Here is a 22338-nt window from a genome sequence, read left to right on the forward strand (position 1 = left end):
CTCTTGACACCTGCTCTTTTATAAGTGTTGATAAAAACTCCTCTGTTTTCTCTTCCCCAGGCTAAATGGCCCCAGGACTCTCAACCTATCCTCATAAAGGAGATGCTCCAGGCCCCTAATCATCTTTGTAGCTCACCTCTGGACTCTCTCTGAGAGTTCTCTTGAAATGAGGAGCCCAGAACTGGACACAGCGCTCCAGATGTGTAGGGCAGAGTAGACGAGGAAGATCACCTCCCTTGACCTGCTGGGCACACTTTTTTAAATGTACCCAGGGATCCCATTGGCCTTCTTGGCCACTAGGGCACACTGCTGGCTGATGGTCACCCTGTTGCCCACCAGGACATTCAGGTTGTTCTCCAAAGAACATCTTTCCAGCAGGTCAGCCCCCAGTATGTACTGATGCATGTTATCTCTCCTGAAATGCAGGACTCTACCCTTTTTGCCCTTGTTGAACCTCATAATGTTCCTTTCTGCCCAGCTCTGCATCCTGTCCAGGTCTTGCTGTATGGCAGCATAGGTTTCTAGTGAATCAGCTGCTCCTCCCAGCTTCATATCATCAACGGACTTGCTGAGAGTGCACTCTTATCCCTTCAAACAACTCGCTGATGAAGATGTTAAACAAGACCAGATTAGTCCCAGTACTGACGAGCCCTGGGGAAGGCTGCTAGCTTCAGGTCTCCAAGTAGACTCTGAGCTGCTGATCACAACCATCCAAGTTCTGCCAGTCAGACAGTTCTTAGTCCACCCCACTGTTCAAAATGCAGAAGTTTGGTCTGAATATCTTATTTCTGTTTTGCTGAAGTGATTATCAGGGCAACTTGTATTTGTAGGCTACACCAATTTTCCATGTTCTCAGCATTGTTCTTGGTCTACATTTGGGGCATCCTCTCTTTATTTTTTTTCTTTCTGGCATCTCAATTACGATTGATCCATTGGCCACGTGGTAAAAGTGGGGAACTTTCTTGTACTGGGGTATGGTTTTTTTTCCACCGCTGTTCAGAATGTCTTGATCTGTAACCTTACTGACTTCTTGGATTTTAACCTTAGATGATTATGTTACAGTTAGGTTGTTTACAGTTTCCTCTGTATTGCTTGGCCATCTCTAGAGGTTGGTGTATTTAGTGGTCTTCTTTCTTCTATTAAATAGCTTCTTTATGTTACCCCTCTCATTCTTTCTCTACATCTACTATTAGCTGTCAAATTCTTGTCGTCTCCTACTTTATTTTCTTAGTTTGATGTGATAAGTTAACTTTATTATGTTAATGCTATCTGAAGTAAATTCTCATCTCCATCTTATTCACTAAGTTTATCTGCTTGTTTATATCGTCTTCAAGCTGTGTCATGATATCCTATGTCATGTGTTTGGTTTATCATTCTCATGAGCTCAGGCTCTTGATTGGTCTCTTGAGTCAGAATGATAAATTTCCCAAAGTGTCAGTGTAGACAAGGAAAAATAGGAAATAAGCATGGCCATCAGAGACTGCAGAAGATACAGGATCAGCGCTTGTCCCAGCTGCCTGTAGTCATGCACGCTTTGAAGGATCTGGCAACAATGGGCAACAGTGTTAATTTATTAAAAGTGAGATTTCTTTTTCCACTCTTTGTACACTTTCCATCTCTATTTCTCCTCTGTGCTTCATTCATAAGAAAAAACTGGGAACCAAGTACGCATTAACATTGAGCTGAATGACGTGAAGAATGGAGAGCACACAGGCTTTGAAAAAGAAGAGGTTTTGGTTTTGTATGTGGCATGAGTTGTGAAGCAGGAAAATGGAGAGTTCAGAAAATAGTTCTTTAGTAGCTTTGTGCCTAATTTTAGTCTTTGGTTTTAAGATTATATAATTTAAAAATTCTATATTTTTTGTCATTTTCAGTACAATGATAGCTGTCCAATATTCATCTTATATCTACAAAACTCAGTATCTTGTGATTCAGCTAAGAGTTATTCTTTTCTTGTTCTTTAACTGTTGCATGTGGTTTGCCATATAAAATGTATTTTACTCAGCGTATTTTGCACTGCTGAATATAGCTTACTTTAAAAAAAAGAAATATGTAATATTTAACAGCATTCTCCCATTTGCTCCCATTTTTTTTCCTTTCTTTTGTGATTTCTGTGTTGACATTTCAATTACTTTATTTGACTGTTTCAGAAATACTTGTAAAAACCTGCTTATCACCTGTTTAGTAACAGCACTGGCTATTTTATTAGTTACAGTTAGTCCATAAGAATGATTTAAGGAGTCACTTAGAAAATTGGATTTTTATTTTGTTTCAACACAATTTCTTCTTTCTTTTTATTGTGAAGGTACCCTTAGAGATATGGCATGTGATCTTTATTTCCTTTTATTTTAATTCAATGTTAGACTTGCTCATAAATCTGAGAATCCTGAATTAAGAGCAAGAAATCTTTGTTGTGTGAAAATGAAACATATCAAATCTGAGTATAGAATCCTTATTGGCTAGTATTGTATTCTGTTATGTCACCAGCCTTTTCCGTATCTTCAACAGCAATCCTTCTGTTTTTTCAGAACACACAGCAGAGGTTTTCCCCTAGTTTTCCCCAAGATAACAAATGTCCACCCCATTGATATGGTACCAGAAGAGCCTCATCCTGTCACTTCCTTCTTTAGCTCTTTTTGCTATTGTAGATAATGTTTCACAGAATCGCAGAATCACAGAATCACCCGGGTTGGAAGGGACCCCAAGGATCATGTAGTTCCAACCCCCCTGCCTAGCAGGGCCACCAAACATACACGTTCAGATCAGGTTGCCCAGGACCCCGTCCAACCTGGCCTTAAACACGTCCAAGGACGGGGCATCCACAACCTCCCTGGGCAGCCCGTTCCAGGGCCTAACCACTCTCCTAGTAAAGAACTTCCCCCTAACATTCAACCTAAATCTGCCCTCCTTCAACTTAAAACCATTTCCCCTAGTCCTGCTGTTGTCAGCCCTTTTGAAGAGTTTACTCCCCTCCTGGGTGTAGGTTCCCTTCAGGTATTGATAGGCTGCAATGAGGTCACCCCGCAGCCTTCTCTTCTCCAGGCTGAACAAGCCCAACTCCCTCAGCCTGTCCTCATAGGGGAGGTGCTCCAGCCCCCTGATCATCTTAGTCGCCCTCCTCTGGACCCTTTCCAAAATCTCAATGTCTTTCTTGTACTGAGGGCTCCACACCTGGACACAGTACTCCAGATGGGGCCTCACAAGAGCCGAGTAGAGAGGGACAATCACCTCCCTGTCCCTGCTGGCCACCCCTCTCCTGATGGAGCCCAGGATCCCATTTGCCTTTCGAGCTGCCAGAGCGCATTGCTGGCTCATGTTCAGTCTCTCGTCCATCAGGACCCCCAGGTCCTTCTCTGCCGAGCTGCTCTCAAGGACCGCGCCTCCCAGCCTGTACAGGTGCCTGGGGTTCTTCCGGCCCAAATGCAAAACCCTGCACTTTGCCGTGTTGAACCTCATCAGGTTCACCCGAGCCCAGCCCTCCAGCCTGTCGAGGTCCCTCTGAATGGCATCCCTTCCTTCCACCGTATCAACCGCACCACTCAGCTTGGTGTCGTCAGCAAACTTGCTGAGGGTGCACTCAATTCCCTCATCGATGTCATTAATAAAGATGTTAAAGAGCACCGGTCCCAAGACAGACCCTTGGGGGACACCACTTGTTACCGGCCTCCACCTGGACATAGAGCCATTGACCACCACCCTCTGTCTGTGGCCTTTCAACCAATTGCTTATCCATCGGGTCGTCCACCCATCAAATCCACTTCCCTCCAATTTGGAGATGAGGATGTGGTGGGGGACCATGTCAAAGGCCTTGCTCAGGTCCAGGTAAATGACATCGGTCGCCTTCCCTTCGTCCACCAATGCCGTCACTCCATCATAGAAGGCCACAAGATTAGTTAGGCATGACCTTCCTTTGGTGAAGCCGTGCTGGCTGTCTCGGATCACATGCTCATTCTTTATGTGACCGAGCATGTTGTCCAGGAGGATCTGTTCCATGATCTTCCCAGGCACGGAGGTGAGACTCACCAGCCTGTAGTTCCCCGGGTCCTCCCTGCTCCCCTTCTTGTATATGGGAGTGACGTGACCCTTCCTCCAGTCGTCCGGGACCTCACCTGACAGCCACGACTTCTCAAATATGATGGAGAGCGGCTCGGCAGCCACCTCAGCCAAATTCCTAAATTAGTATCGTGCTGTTTGATTAAGGAACTTCTAGAGTGATCTAAACGCAGCCTAAAGATGTTTGTGTTGGGTGTGGAAGCAAATACAATTTCTCACTTTTCTTTTTCAGTAAGGATTTGATCGAGTAGTGGAAGAAAAGAAGGAAGAGCCCATACTTACATTAAAAAAAAAAAAAAAAAAAAGCCATTTCCAGTGAAATGAAAATGGAAGAAAGTGTGCAAAGATTGGAAGAAAAGAAAATGAAGTGTCTAGTTATCTAGATGTCATCCATACTCTGCCTGATTAGATGTGGTTTCTTGATGCCATCTATGGAGCAAACCTCACATACATCTTATGGGCCAATTCATTCAGAAGTTTATATGGAAGCACTGCTTTGTTTTGTTCTGCTGTGATGCACGTGGAGAAAAGTACTATATAGTGTGCTTCTTGCTAAGTATCTACATCTGTTGTGGCTCATCTCTCGCTTGTGTGTATAAACATACAACTACCAGATGTTATCTGAAGGGTATGTTGTTGGCAACTGGATGGCTTGGTCAAGGACTGGTTGCTAAAGCAATGTGATCTGTCAAAATATATAAGCAATGTTAATTGTATTTTTTTTTCTTTTTTCTTTTTTTTTTTTATCTGTTACAGCATTGCAGTCTAAAACCCATTAGGAACAGATTGAAATTGTAACATATGAAAGGATATTGCAAGCTTTGTTTCATTGAATGAAAATGGCATAAACAGGGAGCATCTGTCATGTTTTTAAACCCAACAGTTTTGGTGTTTTTCTCATTATTCAAATTGCCTTTAGATAGTCCTATGTTTTCCTATCATATTTTGCAGCTATATTGAAAGTATAAAATACTGAGATGCTAAAAAAAATAATTAGATGTTCAGTTGTTTGTGATGTCAGGAGGCATTAAGAATAACCAAATATTTACATGATGTGAAACCATATATTATGCCAGATCTCAGCAGTAATACCTTATTCTAAGCAGTTTTTCTGTTTCCTGGGTTATTCTACAAAAAATAGGTGCTTTCTCTAAGACAAGCCTTGAGCCTTGGAATTTGAGTTAGAGAAGCAGTGTATACTCTTGAGCTGACAATCCGTAAAAGTGTGTTCATCTTAAGACAAGCAGCTTTCCTAGCGATTGCTGTCCTATTTTTAAATTCTAATTAAAAAAAATCTGTTATTTCAATGAATGCTGACTTGCACATAGCATAACATTGGCTGCTTGCTTTCTGTAGAGAGAGGTGGCAAGGAATTTTTCTGGAAGGGCTAAATGTACCTTGTCTTTTGACCTTGATTCTCTTTTATCACTATTTTGGGTAAGCTGGACAAAATCAATTACATCAATATTCAGTATCTGAACATCAGGTGTGGTACCAGCTCAGTCTTTGTCCGCTAGTTTAAGAACACTTGTGCCTCTCTCTATACTGCGTATACATTTTCAATCCAGTGTTTGTGTTACCTAGTGAACAGAGAAAGCACTTTTACAACACAGTTTCTACAAATGAAATGCTTGCATATCTTTGGTGGTTAGATTTTAACTGTCATTTTTGCCTTTTTTTTTTTTTTTTTTTTTTTTTTTTTTACTTTTCTACATGATTCCTGAACTTCAGTCAGGGGAAAATGTCTAATGCAATTACTATCCTTCTTTTGAATTAAGAAAAATGGTATAATTTGCTTTGTAAAATCAAGCAATTTGTAAAATGGCACAAATTGCTTTGTAGCAACAACAACAAAATAAAAGTCCTCCTTTGGATTCATCTCAAACCTTAAACCTTTACTTTTTTGTTCTCACGCCTGAAATCTTCATTTACAAATGGACATCCGCCAATATGAGTGCTACAATTTCTTCTTTCTCTGTTCTTTCTCAGCTTTCCAGCCTAGCTGGAAGGTACATATTTTATTATTCCTATGCTAGCTTCTGTTTATGTCGTTTAGCTGCCACTTTTCAAGGTGCATCACATCTGCACTTGTATATACATCTTTGTTTCATTCCTTCTAGTTCTCCATTTCATTCTCTTTACTCTGCCTAAGTGCTTTCTGCTCTACCATTTCTTCGGGATCTGTGCTCCTTCCACATTTTTGTGTTGCTTTAATTCTGTTGTTCAGCTTGTGCCAGAGCTTCCTGCTCACAGCAATATACAGTGTTGTCTTTTTGCCATTTAAAATGTTATGTATTTTGCAAAGCCCACTGATGATAACTAGCCATGTAGTGATCTAGTAAAACGTTGTTTTTATATTATTTATTTATTTATGTGTTGAAGGAAACAATTTAACTCAGCCAAGCACGTGAAGTTTGAAAATGAAAGGTCTTTTGAGGTAGCTGGTTGCCAAGTGTCACATTTTGGGAATGAGATGAAATCAACACCTGTCTTCCATTCACCTGCAGGCTGTCATTCACACTTGAGCAGCTGACCTTGTATTTTTGGCGCAGGGGCTCATGGAGGAGTGGCCCCAGTGCCCCTTTGCAGATGGGTAGGGCATGTCCAATGGATCTGTTCTGTTTAAATATGCAGTGACAAGATGCAGTCCCCAGCCATGGTGTAGCACTGCAGCTCCTTGTGTCAAGCAACCCCTTGTACCCCTAAGACGTTCCAGGAGCGGGCAGCAGGGCTGTGTTCCCAATTATTCTGATGCAAATATGAACAGTTTGATGCAGATGTGAAGTCAACATTGTGACGATGCTGAAGAACCTGTCCTGTACCTTGATCCTCTCCGTATGTGACCATGCTTCTCTTCTGTTTCTTATGGGATGGAGCACGCAGTCTAACCTGCCACAGAAATGCTACTATATAAATACTACTACATTTCACCATCCTAAATTGTTGCTATGGTGATTCCATTGATAAATATAGAATGGTTTGGATTGGAAGGGACATTTAAGATCACCTAGTTCTGAACCCCTGCTCTAGGCAGGGACACCTCCCACTAGATTAGGTTGCTCAAAGCCCCATCCAGCCTGGCCTTGAATGCTTCCAGTGTGGGGGCATCCACAACCTTTCAGGGCAACCTGTTCCAGTGTCTCGTCACCCTCACAGTGAGAATTTATCCCTGGTATCTAGACTAAATCTACCCTCTTGCAGTTTAAAATCCTTTCCCCCTCATTCTACTGCTACATTCCCTTATAAAAAGTCCCTTCCCAGATCTCCTGTAAGCTGCTTCAGGTACAGAGAGGCTGCTGTAAGATCCACCCCTGGAACCTTCTCTTCTCCAGGCTGAAGAGCCCCAGCTCTCTCAGCCTGTCCTCATACAGGAGATGCTCCAGCCCTCTGATAATCTTTGTGGCCCTCCACTGGACCTGCTCCAACAGCTCCGTGTCCTTCTTGTTTTGGGGGCACCAGAACTGGACGCAGTACTACAGGTGGAGTCTCACAAGAGCAGAGCAGAGGGGCAGAATCACTTTCCTCACCCTGCTGGTCACACTTCTCTTGATGCAACTGAAGATATGGTTGGCCTTCCTTGCTGCAAGTGCACATTACACGTATATATTACAATGTGAAATTAGGCAGATTCAGTACTTTTTTTTTCTTTTTGCCTTGTCAGCTTCACTCCAGCATCAGAAGTATTTCTTCTTCCTCTTCCCTTTGTCTACAGAAAACCACTTTGTCTCATTCACTAGTGCTTACCCTGAGCCTTCCTGCTCCTGTCATGCTACTGGACATGACTGTCTGTCTGTCTCTCTGTCTGACGTTGCCTCCAGAGATGAACCTGACAGCTGTGCTTCAGCCAAAAAGTATTGCTCAAAGGGCTTTTTGTCAGATGATGTGAAGCTTGCTCATGAACTATGACTAACACTGCCTCTTAAAACAATAGGTATGTTTATTTTATGAGCCATATGGCCCAAACTGGCCTACTGTTATATAGGTGTGAAAGAAAGACGGGATAAATGTGATTACTTCTGAGCGCTGAGTTCTACAATAAAAAGTTTCTGTGGTAATGTAATTACTGGATCGTGATTTATGTACTGTATCCCTACTTCCTCAGGTTATTTCTGTGTTTATTTTTGAAAAAACAATGGTTTCAGGAAAAAAAAAAAATTAGCCCTAAATAATTAGGTTCTACTGAACTATTGAAATAGTTCTCTGAAATAGTTCTACTGAACTATTGTTGTGCATATTATACCTAAAAGTAAATTTGAAATATGTGGCTGTTAGAAGCAAAGAGATTTCACCTGAGGGTTTTGCTGATGGATCACTGGAAGCTCGTGAATATGCATCTTTCCGTTCTTGTGGGGTCCCTGCAGAATACTTAATAGAATCTGAATTAGTAATCCTGACTAATGAGATAGACCCTTTGTAGTCCCTTCAAAACTTCATAGCTGTTAAAAATGCTACATGTACAAAACAGTAGGTAAGAACCTTTCAGATGAATAAAAGATGTAAATATAGTTGGGTTATCAGTTTCCCTTTATTAGAGCTTTCACTCAGTGCAATGGTGATTGTAGTAGGCATGACTCACGGTAATCAAAGTTAGATTCTCTCGGAGCACCATTTTCTTAAAATTATGATTTGATTAAATGAAATATGTTTTGCTGTAGCTCTACTGTGGGCTTCTTGAAGTAGTAATAAGCAAATTGTGAGGTGACTGCCCTTGGGAAGTAATGCAGGGATTGTACTTGGGGGGTGCTGCAGCTCGGGTGTTTTGAACACAATGCAGGTCTGCCTTTGTGTGCCCTTAATCTGTAGCAGGGTAATGCGTCAGAATGCATTGACTTGGTATGCTGAGGTCTGATAGATAATTTTGTGGACTTGTTCTTAGCAGAGCCTATTTCGTATTTAAATGTGACGCATCTTAGGCATTTTTCTTACAATTAGTGATTATGGATTAGATCAGATAAGATTAGATAACATACACATCCATCATATGAACCATGCAGAGCCTGCAGTTTCTTTCTTTGGACATAAAATATTCAATATGAGAAAAAGATGCAGTGTAATACAAAGCAGTGATAAAATGAGCATATCAGGGAATATACACCCAAGCACCTTTCTCTGACCAGTTTAGACGAACCCATGCACCAACCAAAGAGAATCTGAAGATGGCTGTGAGCTCTGTCCTGATTTTTACCTTACAACAAACTGACAAAATGATATGTGGTGCTAAAAGGTGGTTATTTTTGGTAACCTGTATCGATTTCCTATTCACACAGCAACTGGTGGCAACTAAAAATAGTCCCGTTTTAGTACCAGTTAGGAATCTGCTCACATTTGGCAGACGACTGACATGCAGGAGTAAAAATTTAAGACCCCTTGTTCTGCGTTTTCATTCAAGCCCGCTCATCAAGCTTAGTTTGCTGCCGTTTGAAAGCTATCGAAAAGCCATTAACGGGCAGGACTGCGAGAGCCGCAGTGCAGCAGCACACCTCAGCGCTGGGAGAATGTGGCTGCAAGTGCACGCCAATTAAATCTTGCTATTCCTGGGCATGTGGGATTGGGAGCGGTGTCAGTCAACCGCTCTACAATAGCACGTGCAGCGGTCGTGGTTCAAGGCACACACAGGTCTGTCGGAACTCCGGCAGCCGGCTGAGGATGGCCTGGGAGCCTCTGCGGGATCCTGGAACAGAACCTGCGCTGAATAATGTATTCTGAGGTATACTGGATACCTGAGGAGGGAAGGGCTCTAAATAATGCATTTTCCGGGCACGACAGTTGTAGCAGAAGTGGATGCTGAAACCTGTAGTGAGACTGCAGCCTGAGATGAAAGAATGTCTCATTACCATTTTATCAAATGCTGTAAGTAACAAAATGGTTGTTTTGATTATAAAGCTGCCTTTTTATTTTGCGAGGTGTGTCTTTTCAATGCATATGCAAAAAGTCGGAGGCAGATGCTGCATGATGTCAACGTGGTAGTCGGGAAGGGGAGCTGTTACTTTGCATGTGAATGTGAGGGCAGAGCAGTGGTGCTTTTTCTCCTCTGTTCAGAGGGGCAACTTCATTGTGTGTGATGCAGCTCTCGTTCTGAACTTCCTGCTGATTAGCTCTTTAAACTTTTTAAAATTAATTACTGATGGAAATAATAGCAGAAAGGAAGAAGCCTGCCATACATAGCTGTAATGTTAAAGATGCCTGTAAAGATGCTCTTACACTTTGCAAGGGTGATACAAATGAGGATAGCTTTATAATTAATCTCTTCTTCTCTTGTATATCAATCCTTTCTTCAATCCTTTCTCTTATTGAATATTTACCTATTTGGTGGAACAGACTTTAAAATAAAAATGAACTTTTAACCTTGAATCATGCAAGCTATCTCCTTAAAGCGTGAAGCTGGAATGTGTGCTAAATGTATTGATTCAATGCAGAGCAAATTCCTAGCAGCTTTTTTCTTTCTTTCTTTCTTTTTTTTTTTTTTTTTAATCTGCTTGTCAAGACTGTGCTTGTCCTGCTAAGCTGGATCTTTTTCTAGCTTTTTGGTTTTGATCCAGTCCTTGATTGGAAGTTGCCATTTGAACGTTGTAATAATGACTTATCATTTAGATATATTTTTGACTGCCAGAAGGAGTTCATTATCTGCAAGTATTTTTTACTGCAGGACTTGGAAAACTTCAGACCTCTTGGGTTTGTCACATTTTTTTTAAGCTAACAAATGGCAGATTGCTGTAAAAGCTTTTTTTTCCCCCACACTGTGGTCTTTGATGATGTAAATGTACCAAGGTCATTTCTGAAACTGTTTGTAAAATACTGTATTACAGTTAAGAAGCCAATAATGAGTCTCTTTGATGTTTTCTTATGAAATCAAGGTGCCCTGGAAATATTTTTGGAATTCAAGGGGAAATGAATTACAAGGGTTTCCTCCTGTCTGGTTTCAGTGCGACGTGTGCAGGGAGTACTGATGGGAGTTCCAAGCCCAAATTCCCTGTTCATGCTGAGAAGCCAGATTGGTTTTACAGCCTAGTTCTAAAGGCACATTCTAAGAATAAGTCTTTGAGCCTGTCATGAGACTTGAGAAATGCAAATGGGGAATTTGCAGCATAATGTCTTGAAGATGTCAGAAAAGTATTATTCTGTCTCTTTGGTGTTGCTTTCTTATAGTGAGAGTGTAGTGACTGCATGTGGGCATTTGTGTTCAATGGCATGTTATGTGTGTGTAGCTCTATAATGATACCACAGGTTCTTGAAGGGGAAAGAGATGAGAATCACTGTGAGTTTTTCATTAAAAAAAAAAAAAAAAGCCAGCGATGATTACTTGCAACGTTCTCTGCATTGGTTAGAGGGCAGGGATGAAAGACTTATGTACAGCAGAGGGAAAGGTGATTGTACAACTCAGTCTTCACAATATTGTTTATTTCCACTTCAAGATTTTGTAGTGAGAGGTTTCTCTCTAAATCAATATATTTCACCATGCAGTATTTCTTCTTCCAAATAGCATGCTTTAGAAGGGGGGCTGGCTGGAGGACTTTTTACTGCCTATGCTTCTCTGTACAGAATTAGCCAATTTGCTTCCACCACCACTTGTAATTAGTGGAGGAGAAACCCGCATTAGTGTTCCTCCTCAAGCCTTCCCATTTGACTTCACATGCTAGTAACTCCTACTGATGCTTGTGTTCAGTGGAGTGCCAAATATGTGTCAGGGCTGACCTTTGGTGGTAGCACCAGTGACGCTCTGAGATCTGCTGAGGGCACCTGAACCTTGTGGGTCATTGAATGAGTCTTCACACCCCCATTTTGTGTTTAGTCCATTTCACTGGTGATTTCTGTGTCAGAGGAAAAGACGTTGAACAGAGGACACGTGTTTGCAGAGACTACTGTCTCTAGGTCTGTTTTAGGGAGGGAGGATATCTAAAAGCTAGAAACTAATGGCACTTGAAAGCTGGTATTTTATGAACTGTAATGGTATCTGCCTGGCTTTTGTGTGTGTCTGCACATTGTGTTTTGATCTCTGTGGACAGGAGTGTGGAGATCTGAACTGAGAAGGTCTATACGTATTCTTCTTCTAGTGCTGAAGTTCAGTTTTATATTTTCTTCATTGCACTGCTCTCACTGGGACGCTGTGGAAATGAGATGTACTGTCACCATCTTGTCATAGCAACTCCCAGGTTGTAAGCAACCTGGGCAGTCTGCCCTCCTGCCCACTTAGGCAAGGCATGTGGTCACACCAGCAACGTATGCCATTGTGGCATCTTCAAGCAGCACAAGCAGCATTTCAAATGCGAGCAGTGTGCGCCTGTCTGGTCAAGCAGCTCATGTTGTCACTGCTGGTGTCCATATCTCTTTGGGGCCTAGAATCATCAACACTGGGAGCTGGCAGTCTTGCCAGTCTCCTTGGCAATTAGCTTAGAGCTCAGTGGTACGTAGGAGAGTACCACATGGTATCTGCCAGCTGCAGGGTACCATTTTATCTCAGTGATTTGTGTGACAGACTGTGCAAATGAATGTTAGTTTGCAAATTAGATGGCACCTTCCTGCTAACTTCTCTCCCCAGTATATCTGGCTATGACATTAACGTCATCGTTTATATGTTATGGCTCCTAGGCTCTGGATTTCTTCTAAGGGATCTCCAAAAGTAATAAGGAAAACACTGCTTTTGTCAGGAGGCTTGAATTAATTGTTCAAGAGTCTGATTCCCACTGTAAATGTGATCAAACCTGAGCATCAGAATCTACTTCTGTTGGTTTTGAGATTCCTTTTACCTCCTTTGTAGGCATTACAAAAAATTAAATTGTGTTCTGTTAAAGTCCAGTACTTAGAGTTCAAGGCTGGAGTTATTAACTGGATGCTTATTGATGAAATTAGTTCAGAACATGATACAAGATAAAAGGCGAGTCTTACAAATCTCCTCAACATCCAATCCATATTAACCCCAGCACTTGAATATATGGTCAAGGATATGTCTGTGGAGAAAATTGCTTAGAGTAGAAGATGCTGTGGAAGATTTGGCCTTTAAATGTTGTTCTATCTTCGAAGGATAACCCGTACTGATTTATTCCTTCTTTTCACTGCTACCTAATGTAGTATTTAAAAAATCCATATACTAGAGTCATTTTTTTTCTTACATAAAAAAAATAAAATAGTCTTGACTTCTGTCTGCAGTGCCAGAGACCTTAATCATGTACTTTGTCTTGAAAGGCCAAAGCTAGCAGTAATAGGGATGTCATCTTGAATATTTTTCATACTAATTCACAGAATATTCGGTAATAAAATTATCATGTTATTTATGAATAAAAGAGTAAATTCTTTGAATTGTTCTTATGATTTCCATTTTATTTAATTTCACCCCCACTTTTTCATAGCTAGCCATTTCAATATATTTTCTGTTTCAGTAAAGTTATTAACTGCTAGAACTCAGCACAGTTGGATGAGCATTTTAACCATGGCTTTGTCAGTTTCCTTTTCACCAGGGTTGTAGATAGGCTGAATTAGCACACTCCATGGTATTTTCAAGGAAAGAGGTGTTTCGTCCTAAGTTCTTGCTTAGCGCTTTGAATTCAGTCTGGGTTCTTTTGCTAAGTAATTCAGCCCTTCTCACTTCACTCAGAGTCTTCTATGGCTCCAGTTTTGTGCCACAGCAATAGATCTGCCTGAACTGTATGCATCTTGGAAAAGGGTCAGGGAAGATGTTATGTGATACATTAGTTTTAGTTTACAGAGAATGGGGACTAGAACTTGATTCTCCCATGGATGAAGAGGCAGTACAGGGAGAGAAACATGTGATACATTCGTGTCAGCTTTCTTACATTGAGGCATTCTGTGGAGATTCCATCTTTGTTCAGTGTGGTGAAGTTCCATAGCTTAGACTGATTAAGAAAAGGAGCCTGAAAAGAAGAACTGGGAGTCCCCTAAAAGAGAAAGAAAACACTTGCCCTTGTGGCAGTGCGTTCAGAATGTGTGGTGACCTAAGTAAAGGTGACACATGGGTGCTCTGTCACACTATGCCTTTACTGAAGTGAGAAAACTGCTGAAGTCTTCAGAGTATTTTCTTCTTTCCATCCTTTTGTTCCAGGGTTAAGTTGGACATGATATTCACTTTTGTAGTGCATTTTATGATGTCCCGGGGAATTCTCATGCCGTCTGGTTATATGCAGAATCTAATGCCAATAAGAAGCTCAAGATAAAAAGAAGTAGAGTTTATGACGGTAAGAGGAAGATGTGCTTATAGAAGCAAGATGTCTATACTGGCCCTTATTCAACAGCCCTCTCTTTAGCTGAAGATGGCGTTTCATGGTGGTGTCAGCTTAGTAACATGTGGCTGCAGGGAAACCTTCCCTGGGAATCCAGAGAGAGAAAGGGAGGATCAGTTATGTATGCCTGACCATTGATTGCAAGGAGATAAGGTCTTGCAGTACTTATTTATTTATACCCTTGAGATCCTGCATTCATGTGATGCTGACCAAACTTCAACTTTATTTTTTTTAATTTGAGTTAATTTTATACCTAAATATGAAGAACTTAGAAATCTGGATGACGTGAAAGAAGTAAAAAGTACCTTTAATATCTGTATAGAGACATGGGAAGTAATATTTAGAAAAATGTACTTTGGGCTGATAAGTAGCCCAATTATCTTTGTGCTTTTGTAATACTGGTGATTTAATAATTTGTCAAGTATACTTCCAACAGGATAAAATGTTCCTAATGGTAGCGACTCATTTGGGGATTTTAAGTAGAAGATTGAATATAAATTGTTTTTTTGAAGAATACAGTTTGAAGTAACAGAGAAGCAATTTTAACTTGAACAATTGAAAGCTACATTAGGCCAATATTATACAAAACTAAGAATAGGTTCTATTTATAATATTCTTCAAGAATATTACAGTCATCCCCAAAATAATTTCTACTTGAACATTTAGTTTCCCACTATAAAAAATCTGCCAAGAGGGAGAAGCATCAGCATTTTCTGTAAAAAATTTTATTGTGAACTTGTAAGGAAATTGCAAGGAAATCTCTTACATTTTTGGTACCTGGGCTGCTTATGTTCCTATAATGTAGTGGTTCTGCAGACCGGGAAGATAAATAACCATCCTGAAAAGAAGATGAAAGAAGATTGCAAAGGTCAAAGTATCATATTTTCTCACCATACTGCACAGCGCGCATGAAAACTCAGAATTCTAATGCTACAATTTTGAGATGATTACTGCAAGAATAAAGGTGAGCAAAAAATAACCAAATGTCTATTTCCACACGTGAAGTTGTAGCAGTATCTCCACTTTTCCTTAGAAAATTTGTGAGAACTTTGAGGGCTCAGGAACTCATTTTCATTCCTGAAGTAAATTCTTGCTCCAAATCATCATAGTACCTTTTCTTTCTCATTTCAGACAAACTAATAGACTGTACTGTGGTATATTTTGCACAGTCTGTAAATTGTTAAACCTAACAGAGAGTATAGATAATAAAATAAATGCAGGCATTTCCACCATACAAACATAAAGCAAATGAAGCTCTAAGTTAATGTAACTCTAATTTGTTCTTACACAAATTAAAATCAATTAAGTCAATGGGAGTTTTGGGTTGGAGTTGTCCTAATGCAAATTTTGTGATATATCTTGGAGGAGCATATCACCAACATTAGTAGATTAGGATACAATTAATACTAAATATAGTATCTTAGAAAGTGTATTTTCCATTTGTTTAATTTGAAGCAACTGCCTTCATTGGAAACAGCAGCATACCTGATAAAAAAGGTCTTCGAATTCTAGTGTTTTGATTGCTGGATTCACTCTCCGATAACAGATGACATGGGTCAGTCTGTTGTAATCAGGAAAAACACAAATAATACTCCAGTGTCATTCTTGTTTGCTGAAGTAAGCTGTCTGTGACAAGTTTCCACATTTGTAAAGTGTTGCAGAGAGCTGGCACGTAGTCCATTTTAATCTGTTTTTACCCTCTAAGAAGGGAGCTGGCAAGGCGTATGGACAGGAGGGCATGGCACGTGAGCATGTAATTTATTAGGATGTTTTTGTCCAGGTAGAATCCAGACATTCCTGTCAGGTTTCAACTTGGTAGTGTGCTTGCCTGTACTTCTCAGTTGACTGTAAAGCAGAAAATATTATTCTTGGGAAGAAGGAAAACTTGGGATCTGACTTCTCATCCTGAATGTTTTTCTATGCAGTGAGACTTTTCAGAAGAAATTGAAATCGTATTCTGGGAGTGTAGACAGATGATAGATCTAGGCCATAGCACCCCAGTCTGATGGAATCCTGCTGTGGGAAATTTGAGGCAAATCCTGTTACGAAGCATGGCATATGAAATATATATGAAACCTTGTAAAAACTTCTATTGAAAGTGGAACAGTCTATTAAGGTCATTCTTGAAAGCTAATCAATGGATTTGGTTCCTACACGAGAAATCAAACCTATACAAAGGCTTTTCCTAGAGAAGTTTTGTAAATGTTGCATCTAAGCTGAGGATAAGGAAGAATGGAGGCAGGCATGCAGATTTTTTTCCCGTTTTTGTTCAGTCTTTGTGGAGGGGATTGTATTGTTGTCTGTAGGTAGGTTACTGCAGGAGGTGCTTTGGAAGCATGTGGAATCCCTTGCCCGGTACTCTTATGTGAAAGAGGAGAAAACATATATTAAGATTGCAGATGAAGTGTATGCCTTGCTCTTGGGGTGATTTACTTTGCTTACAGTCATTTTATTTAATGAGTTGTGTTACTAATGTTAGTTATGGTAGTGGTACGTATAAATCTTATAAATGTTTATGAAAATGAAACTCAAAGCAATCTAAATGGTATACTTCCTCCTGATGACTAACAAAAATATAGATGCACTGTGTCTTTGAGAGACATTTTTTCTGTCTTGTAATAATGTTGGAGCTGCAATAATAATGTGATTTCTATCTTGAATTTTTGAATAGCTTTGAAGCTTTGTATATTTGTGGTTTTTTTTTCTTTTTTTGTAAGTGAAGAAACCTAAAGTTTACTGTAGTGCATTGACACTGTCTTCTTTTGGTTTCTCTTATGAAACTGATCAGTTTTTGACCCCTGTTTTTCAGAAGACAGATAGGCTTTAACTTAGCCTAAAAGTGATACTGATATTGCATGTTCACAGTCAAGTTTGATAAAGGGATTCTTAGCATTTCTTTACTTATTTTATATGCCTTCATATGACCATGCTGTAGCATTTGACTATAATGCTAGGTGGTATATATGGAAGGTAGCCTTAATTCTAGGAGAAATTCTGTTATTGGGATGCCTGCTCCACCTGCTTTCATTTTCACTCATGGATAAAGATCCAGCTGAGGCTAGCAGGAGCGCTTGCTATTGGAACCACAGCCTAGGCTACCTAGGACATGCCCAATAGCTGTCCCTACTGTGCAAGGGAGAGTCATCTTTTGAATGCCACTGTATAATTCTGCATACCAGAAATTGTTGCAGTGGTTGCTTCCCTGCTTTGTTGGAGGATTGTCTTTATGGCAGTATGCAGGGCCATCCAGAGATGCCAGAGCTAACTGAGCTGCCCTAAGTGCCCCAAACTTCTGTGCCTTTATTGGTGCTGTTGGATGGCTGTCTGGTCAGTATGCCCAACTACGGATTTTCCAGTCTTGTGTGGCAATCTCATCCATGTGTGCTATTTGTACCTTGGTACTATGTCAAAATTTACGCTTTATTAAACTATTTCTATTGTTGCAAATTCCCTTCCTTTTTTATGCTATATAACCTTTCTTTTTCCCTTTCCCCCTTCAGTTTTCTGTTAACTTCTCTCCTTAGTCGCTGCTTAGCTAAGCTATGCATATTTAATTCTTTTCATCTTTCCTCATAAATCAGTCCCTCAGGCCCTAGAACCGTTTGTGGTGGTTTCTTTTGAACTTCTCCAATTTGATTGTCTAGAATTAAGTACAGTATTCCAGATAAGTTGCCTTTCTGCAGAAGGGAGGGTCTGTTTCCAATCCCTTTGCTGTTTGAAAACTCGGATGGCAGTCCCTTGATGTACACTGACCAAGGGCTTGAATATTAGCTCTGAAGCAGAGTTTTTGTTAGCTCCTCTGTACTGTAAACTAGTTTTCCATCTGCTTTTACTTTGCAGTAATCTCTGTAAATGACGAGATTGTATGTAGAGCCACAGCTCATTTGGCACAGGGTTTCCTTTCCTGTGTGCTTGCCAGTCCATACACTTGGGGTCTATCAACTACTGTTTCCTTTTTAGCTTTTGACTGTTTGTGATGTATGATGCTGAATATCCTTTTTGTCTCTATTCACATGTACTTTATTTTTTAAAAAAGCCTAACTTTGCTGCAGGCTTTTTCAAACTTCTGGTTTATGTCTTTTTTTTTTTTTTTTCTTCCCTATGTTTTCTGTAATTCTCACATGCTGTATGCTTCTTTATCCCTGCCACATCTGCAGCCTAAATAGTGGTATCTATTTGAGAGTGTCTGTGAAATAACTATCCTAGGATTTGAAACAATTGTGATTTCTGTTTCTTTTTTTCAGATGTTTTCAACTTAGTTCTTTCAGTTAAAACTGTTTGCATAAAACCTTTTGAAGTGTAACTGCTGTAATTTTTTGCTTCCTCTCACCTACATGTTAATTGACCCTTCAGCGTTCCAGATTTACAAATAGGAACAACAATCTCCACAGTGTTATTCATCACATTGTGATCTGAGTGTCCTTGTTCTGTGTAGCAAGCTCTTTATATTTCCTGTGATGACAGAGAATATTCCAGAGCATCGGTTCCCAAATGCAAATCCTTCCCTTCTCTCTTTCCCATACCCCAAGAGTGGAATAGAGATGAATGCGTTGCTACATTTCCATTTACTGCACTGTAAGGAAATAACTCTTCACAGCTTAGTTACAACATCAGAAGTTTTGCATTGCATCTGCCTGCCCTCCTTTTTTTTTTTTAATTGTCGTTTAAGCCCAGATAATTTTTCTTTTCTTATGCCCTCTGATTTTGAGCTTCTTGAGTTTTACTTAGTGGTGGTAACTTTGAGCAATTTGGATTATTAAAATATGACCAAATATGCTGATGTTATTTTCTCATAGGCTTTGTGAGTGACAAGCCTTATGAAGTGATTTGTGTTAATCCCAAAGTATACATTTCTTTGTTTTGGAAATCCCAAATAAGGAGTGACATAACTTCATAGAATTTATGCCTCCTATTTATTTCCATAAATACATACGACAGATACAAAGAGCACAATAGCACTGTTTGATAGAGCAAATTCTCAGCTTCAAAAACCTCTTTTTCAACATGGTCACCTACATTACCTGTGCATTCTCATCAGCAATGGAGAAGAGCCTGCATGGCCCGCTTGTGAAAATCTGCAATAGCAAAAGTGACTCACTGTCACTGTCACCATTGGTGAAATGCACCATCCATAACCTCAGTGTGCTCACATCCACTCTGTGGTCTCCATTAACATTCATCAAGTGTTGATGAGTGTCAGCGGGTGCTGTTTTCTCCACATGGAGGAATTCAGTGACACACCTTTGCTTCATCCGCAGTTCCATGTGAGACGCCATTGTGTCAGAGTGCCCCTCTGCTTCCATCTGTCAAATGGCAACAAAATGTAATGGAATATTGATGGAACAAATGTTGGTGGAATATTGGTTCAACCTCTGTTGCCACACCACCAACATCCATTTCTATTGTCATGGGCCATCATAATAAAATAGGAGGCATTACTTTTGGAACAGCCTTCATAGAGGTGTATTAACACCACCACGACCACAAACTCTCAGAGCAATCATTGAATTAGATTACTTGCTTTCTGATTTTACTCTGAACTCTCTTGCAGTTAAGTCTCTCTTGGAATATAAGTCTCATGGAGACTCATACTATTTGAATTAAAACTATAAAGTTAACTTTCGGAATCATGCAGGTGTATTTTGCTTTGATTTTTCAAAAGAAAAATGTCAGATTATACTACCTATATGGATCTTCTAGTTTTAGTTCATATCATAATTTCCAAACCTGTTAGGCAGTTTAAAGAAAATGTCTCGTAAAGCAGGTTAATTGTGACATAATTTATTCAAACGTGTGAGCAGTGTTTGGAACTGCATTTCCTAAGAATGAGGTACAGCTATTTCCTTATGGTCTGAACTGATGATATTGCTTTTTTACCATATTGGTATCTGGGTTAGCCTAATAACCGTTAAATCTCTTGTCACAGAAGATACCACGTAGTCTTGAGTGTGTTGCAAGGACATTAAGTTCTATGGCGAGGAAGTTCCCTCTTTTTCAAGAGAAATACTTTGCCATACAGAATTGCCCTTTGCACTACTTACCTTACCGTCAGCAGAAATAAAGATAAGGCGGTTAGGCAGCATTTATGGAAAATGCTTGGAAGGAACTATCTGTGCTTTGTGCAGAAAAGCGAAAGGCATTCAGTTTGATTGTCTACAAGACTGTTATTTAGCTCTGTGGCTCAAATTTGAGTAGTTCCTTGTCTGTGACAGAGGCTGGAAACCACTCCCAATAGGCAGTATGGATGATACGGCCATAGGCCCAGTCTTCCATCTATTTCATCAGGCTTCATAGCCTCAAATACCATTGCCTTTCTTCACATTCTCCTACTACTTACTGGAACATTCACATGCACCTTTTGTTATAATATTCCTTTCTGACATGCTGCAGCCCAACCACCAATTTAGACACTGCACTTTAAAAGCCATAAAAAAGGTAATTGTCTTACCTCACAGTAACAAAGCATGATACAGGAAAATCAGGACAATATGCTGTGCAGTCTAGATATGTTTTGTTTGTTTTCCGTGAACCTTCACGATGTGTACATGAGACAGTATATACCGCTTTACTGGAGAAGCACAGGTTGCTCCCTGTCCTTCCTTCATGTATTAGGCATTGGCTTTATTAAAGCTAACAGTTAGAGGATGAGCAGATTGTGCCTATTCATTTTGTTTGCATTCCTGCAGTTTCTGGATATGATCCACAAGTAAGAACTACTGCTGTCAGCCCACGCTTTCTCTCAGACCATTTGGACTTGTGTGTTCCTTGTGCTTATAGAAGCAAAACCAAACAGTAATGATGTTTTTTTTCCTAAAATTGGGAAGAAGCCCTATCTAAGCATGTGCATCAGAAACTGGTGTTTTATTACGCTGAAGGACAATGCACGGGCAGGCAGTTTGGCTGTTTACTAAATAGACTGGCATGCAGTTAATGACATTTACCTAGCTTGTACAATATCTGTATGTTACAGACTGCATGATGTAAATGACAAATGACAGTGCAGAGCCCTCTGGTATATTTTTAGTTCCTTATTATTCAGGTTCTCCTCTATTACTACGAAGGCAAAATCCCAAACTGGTTGGTTCCCTGATTTAAATATAATAAATTTTTAGAGAATGCTGCTGTAACTTCACTGAATGGCTGATAGATAGAGTCTATTACAAAGCCTACAGAGTTGATTAATAGTGTCTGATAAGCAACTTTTCCATGGTATCAAGCTAGAAATTGATTTCAGTTCCTGCTTACCAGTCCAGTCACATTGAAAGGCTCTTGAAGAGTGGCAGTGGGGTTTTACAGGAGGATGCTCACTTGAATATGCTGAGGATTGTTCTTTTGCAAAGACAGTTCAGTGTTCAGCAAAAAACAGGAAAGCTTTGGATGTTTTGTCATTTAAAAAAATTAAGCTTGCAGTTACATCCAAGAGAGGCTCCATAGAGCCAAGAATGGGAGAACCAGACCAGCTCCTTTGCTGCCATGCTATTTATTCTCAAAAGATTTGGTGTTAATAGAATTCTTTAGATTTGTTACAAGGGAAATAGTTGATCTGTATGCACTTCCTTATGATTAAATTCTTGGGAATGAAAAGGGGAACCAAGAAAAGAAAAAAGGAATCAGCCCATTGCTGCAGTGAACACAGCTTAGCTGACCTGATAGAAATGCTTCAGCTGTTAGAAATGGGCTGAGTGGTTAAGAGGGCTGTGTTTCATTTACAGCTTCATAAACGTAATGAAGAAGCTGTTCAAATGGTGAGTAATTTTCCCTGCATTGAACAAAGGATTTTTCAGAGCAAGTATTTTGATACCAACCTTAACATTGCAATTTGATTTGGATTTAAATTAATCTAGACTCTTGAAACTCTGAGATCCCTAGATGATGCATAATAGCATTTGGTTTTTGAAAAGGGCATTTGTAATCAAATGCATTGATCTGTAGTCCAGGCACCATAACTTCAGTTAGGCTTTTGCATTTGTATCACAGATTTCACGTGGAATTCAGTTCAGTTGCATAATTATGCATAAATTAATTTTTCCATTACAATGTAATGAATTTACAT

The 22338-nt window shown here is 39.9% G+C and overlaps 1 protein-coding gene across 6 annotated transcripts in view; it reads left to right on the forward strand.

The window, feature by feature from the left end:
* MYO16 (myosin XVI) overlaps positions 1–22338 on the forward strand; it is a 373785-nt gene that overhangs the window by 77025 nt on the left and 274422 nt on the right. Inside the window, exon 1 of one of the 6 annotated variants that reach the window (XM_048957076.1) lies at positions 9496–9903. The exons of 4 other annotated variants lie outside the window; for them this stretch is intronic. In XM_048957076.1, the coding sequence (XP_048813033.1) occupies positions 9876–9903 (28 nt within the window). In that variant the 5' untranslated portion in view covers positions 9496–9875. Of the gene's footprint in view, positions 1–9495; positions 9904–22338 lie in introns of those variants that run through there. One more of the 6 variants, XM_048957341.1, reaches the window with a different exon arrangement.

This window comes from Lagopus muta, chromosome 1 (assembly GCF_023343835.1).
Source record: "Lagopus muta isolate bLagMut1 chromosome 1, bLagMut1 primary, whole genome shotgun sequence".
NCBI lineage: Eukaryota > Metazoa > Chordata > Aves > Galliformes > Phasianidae > Lagopus > Lagopus muta.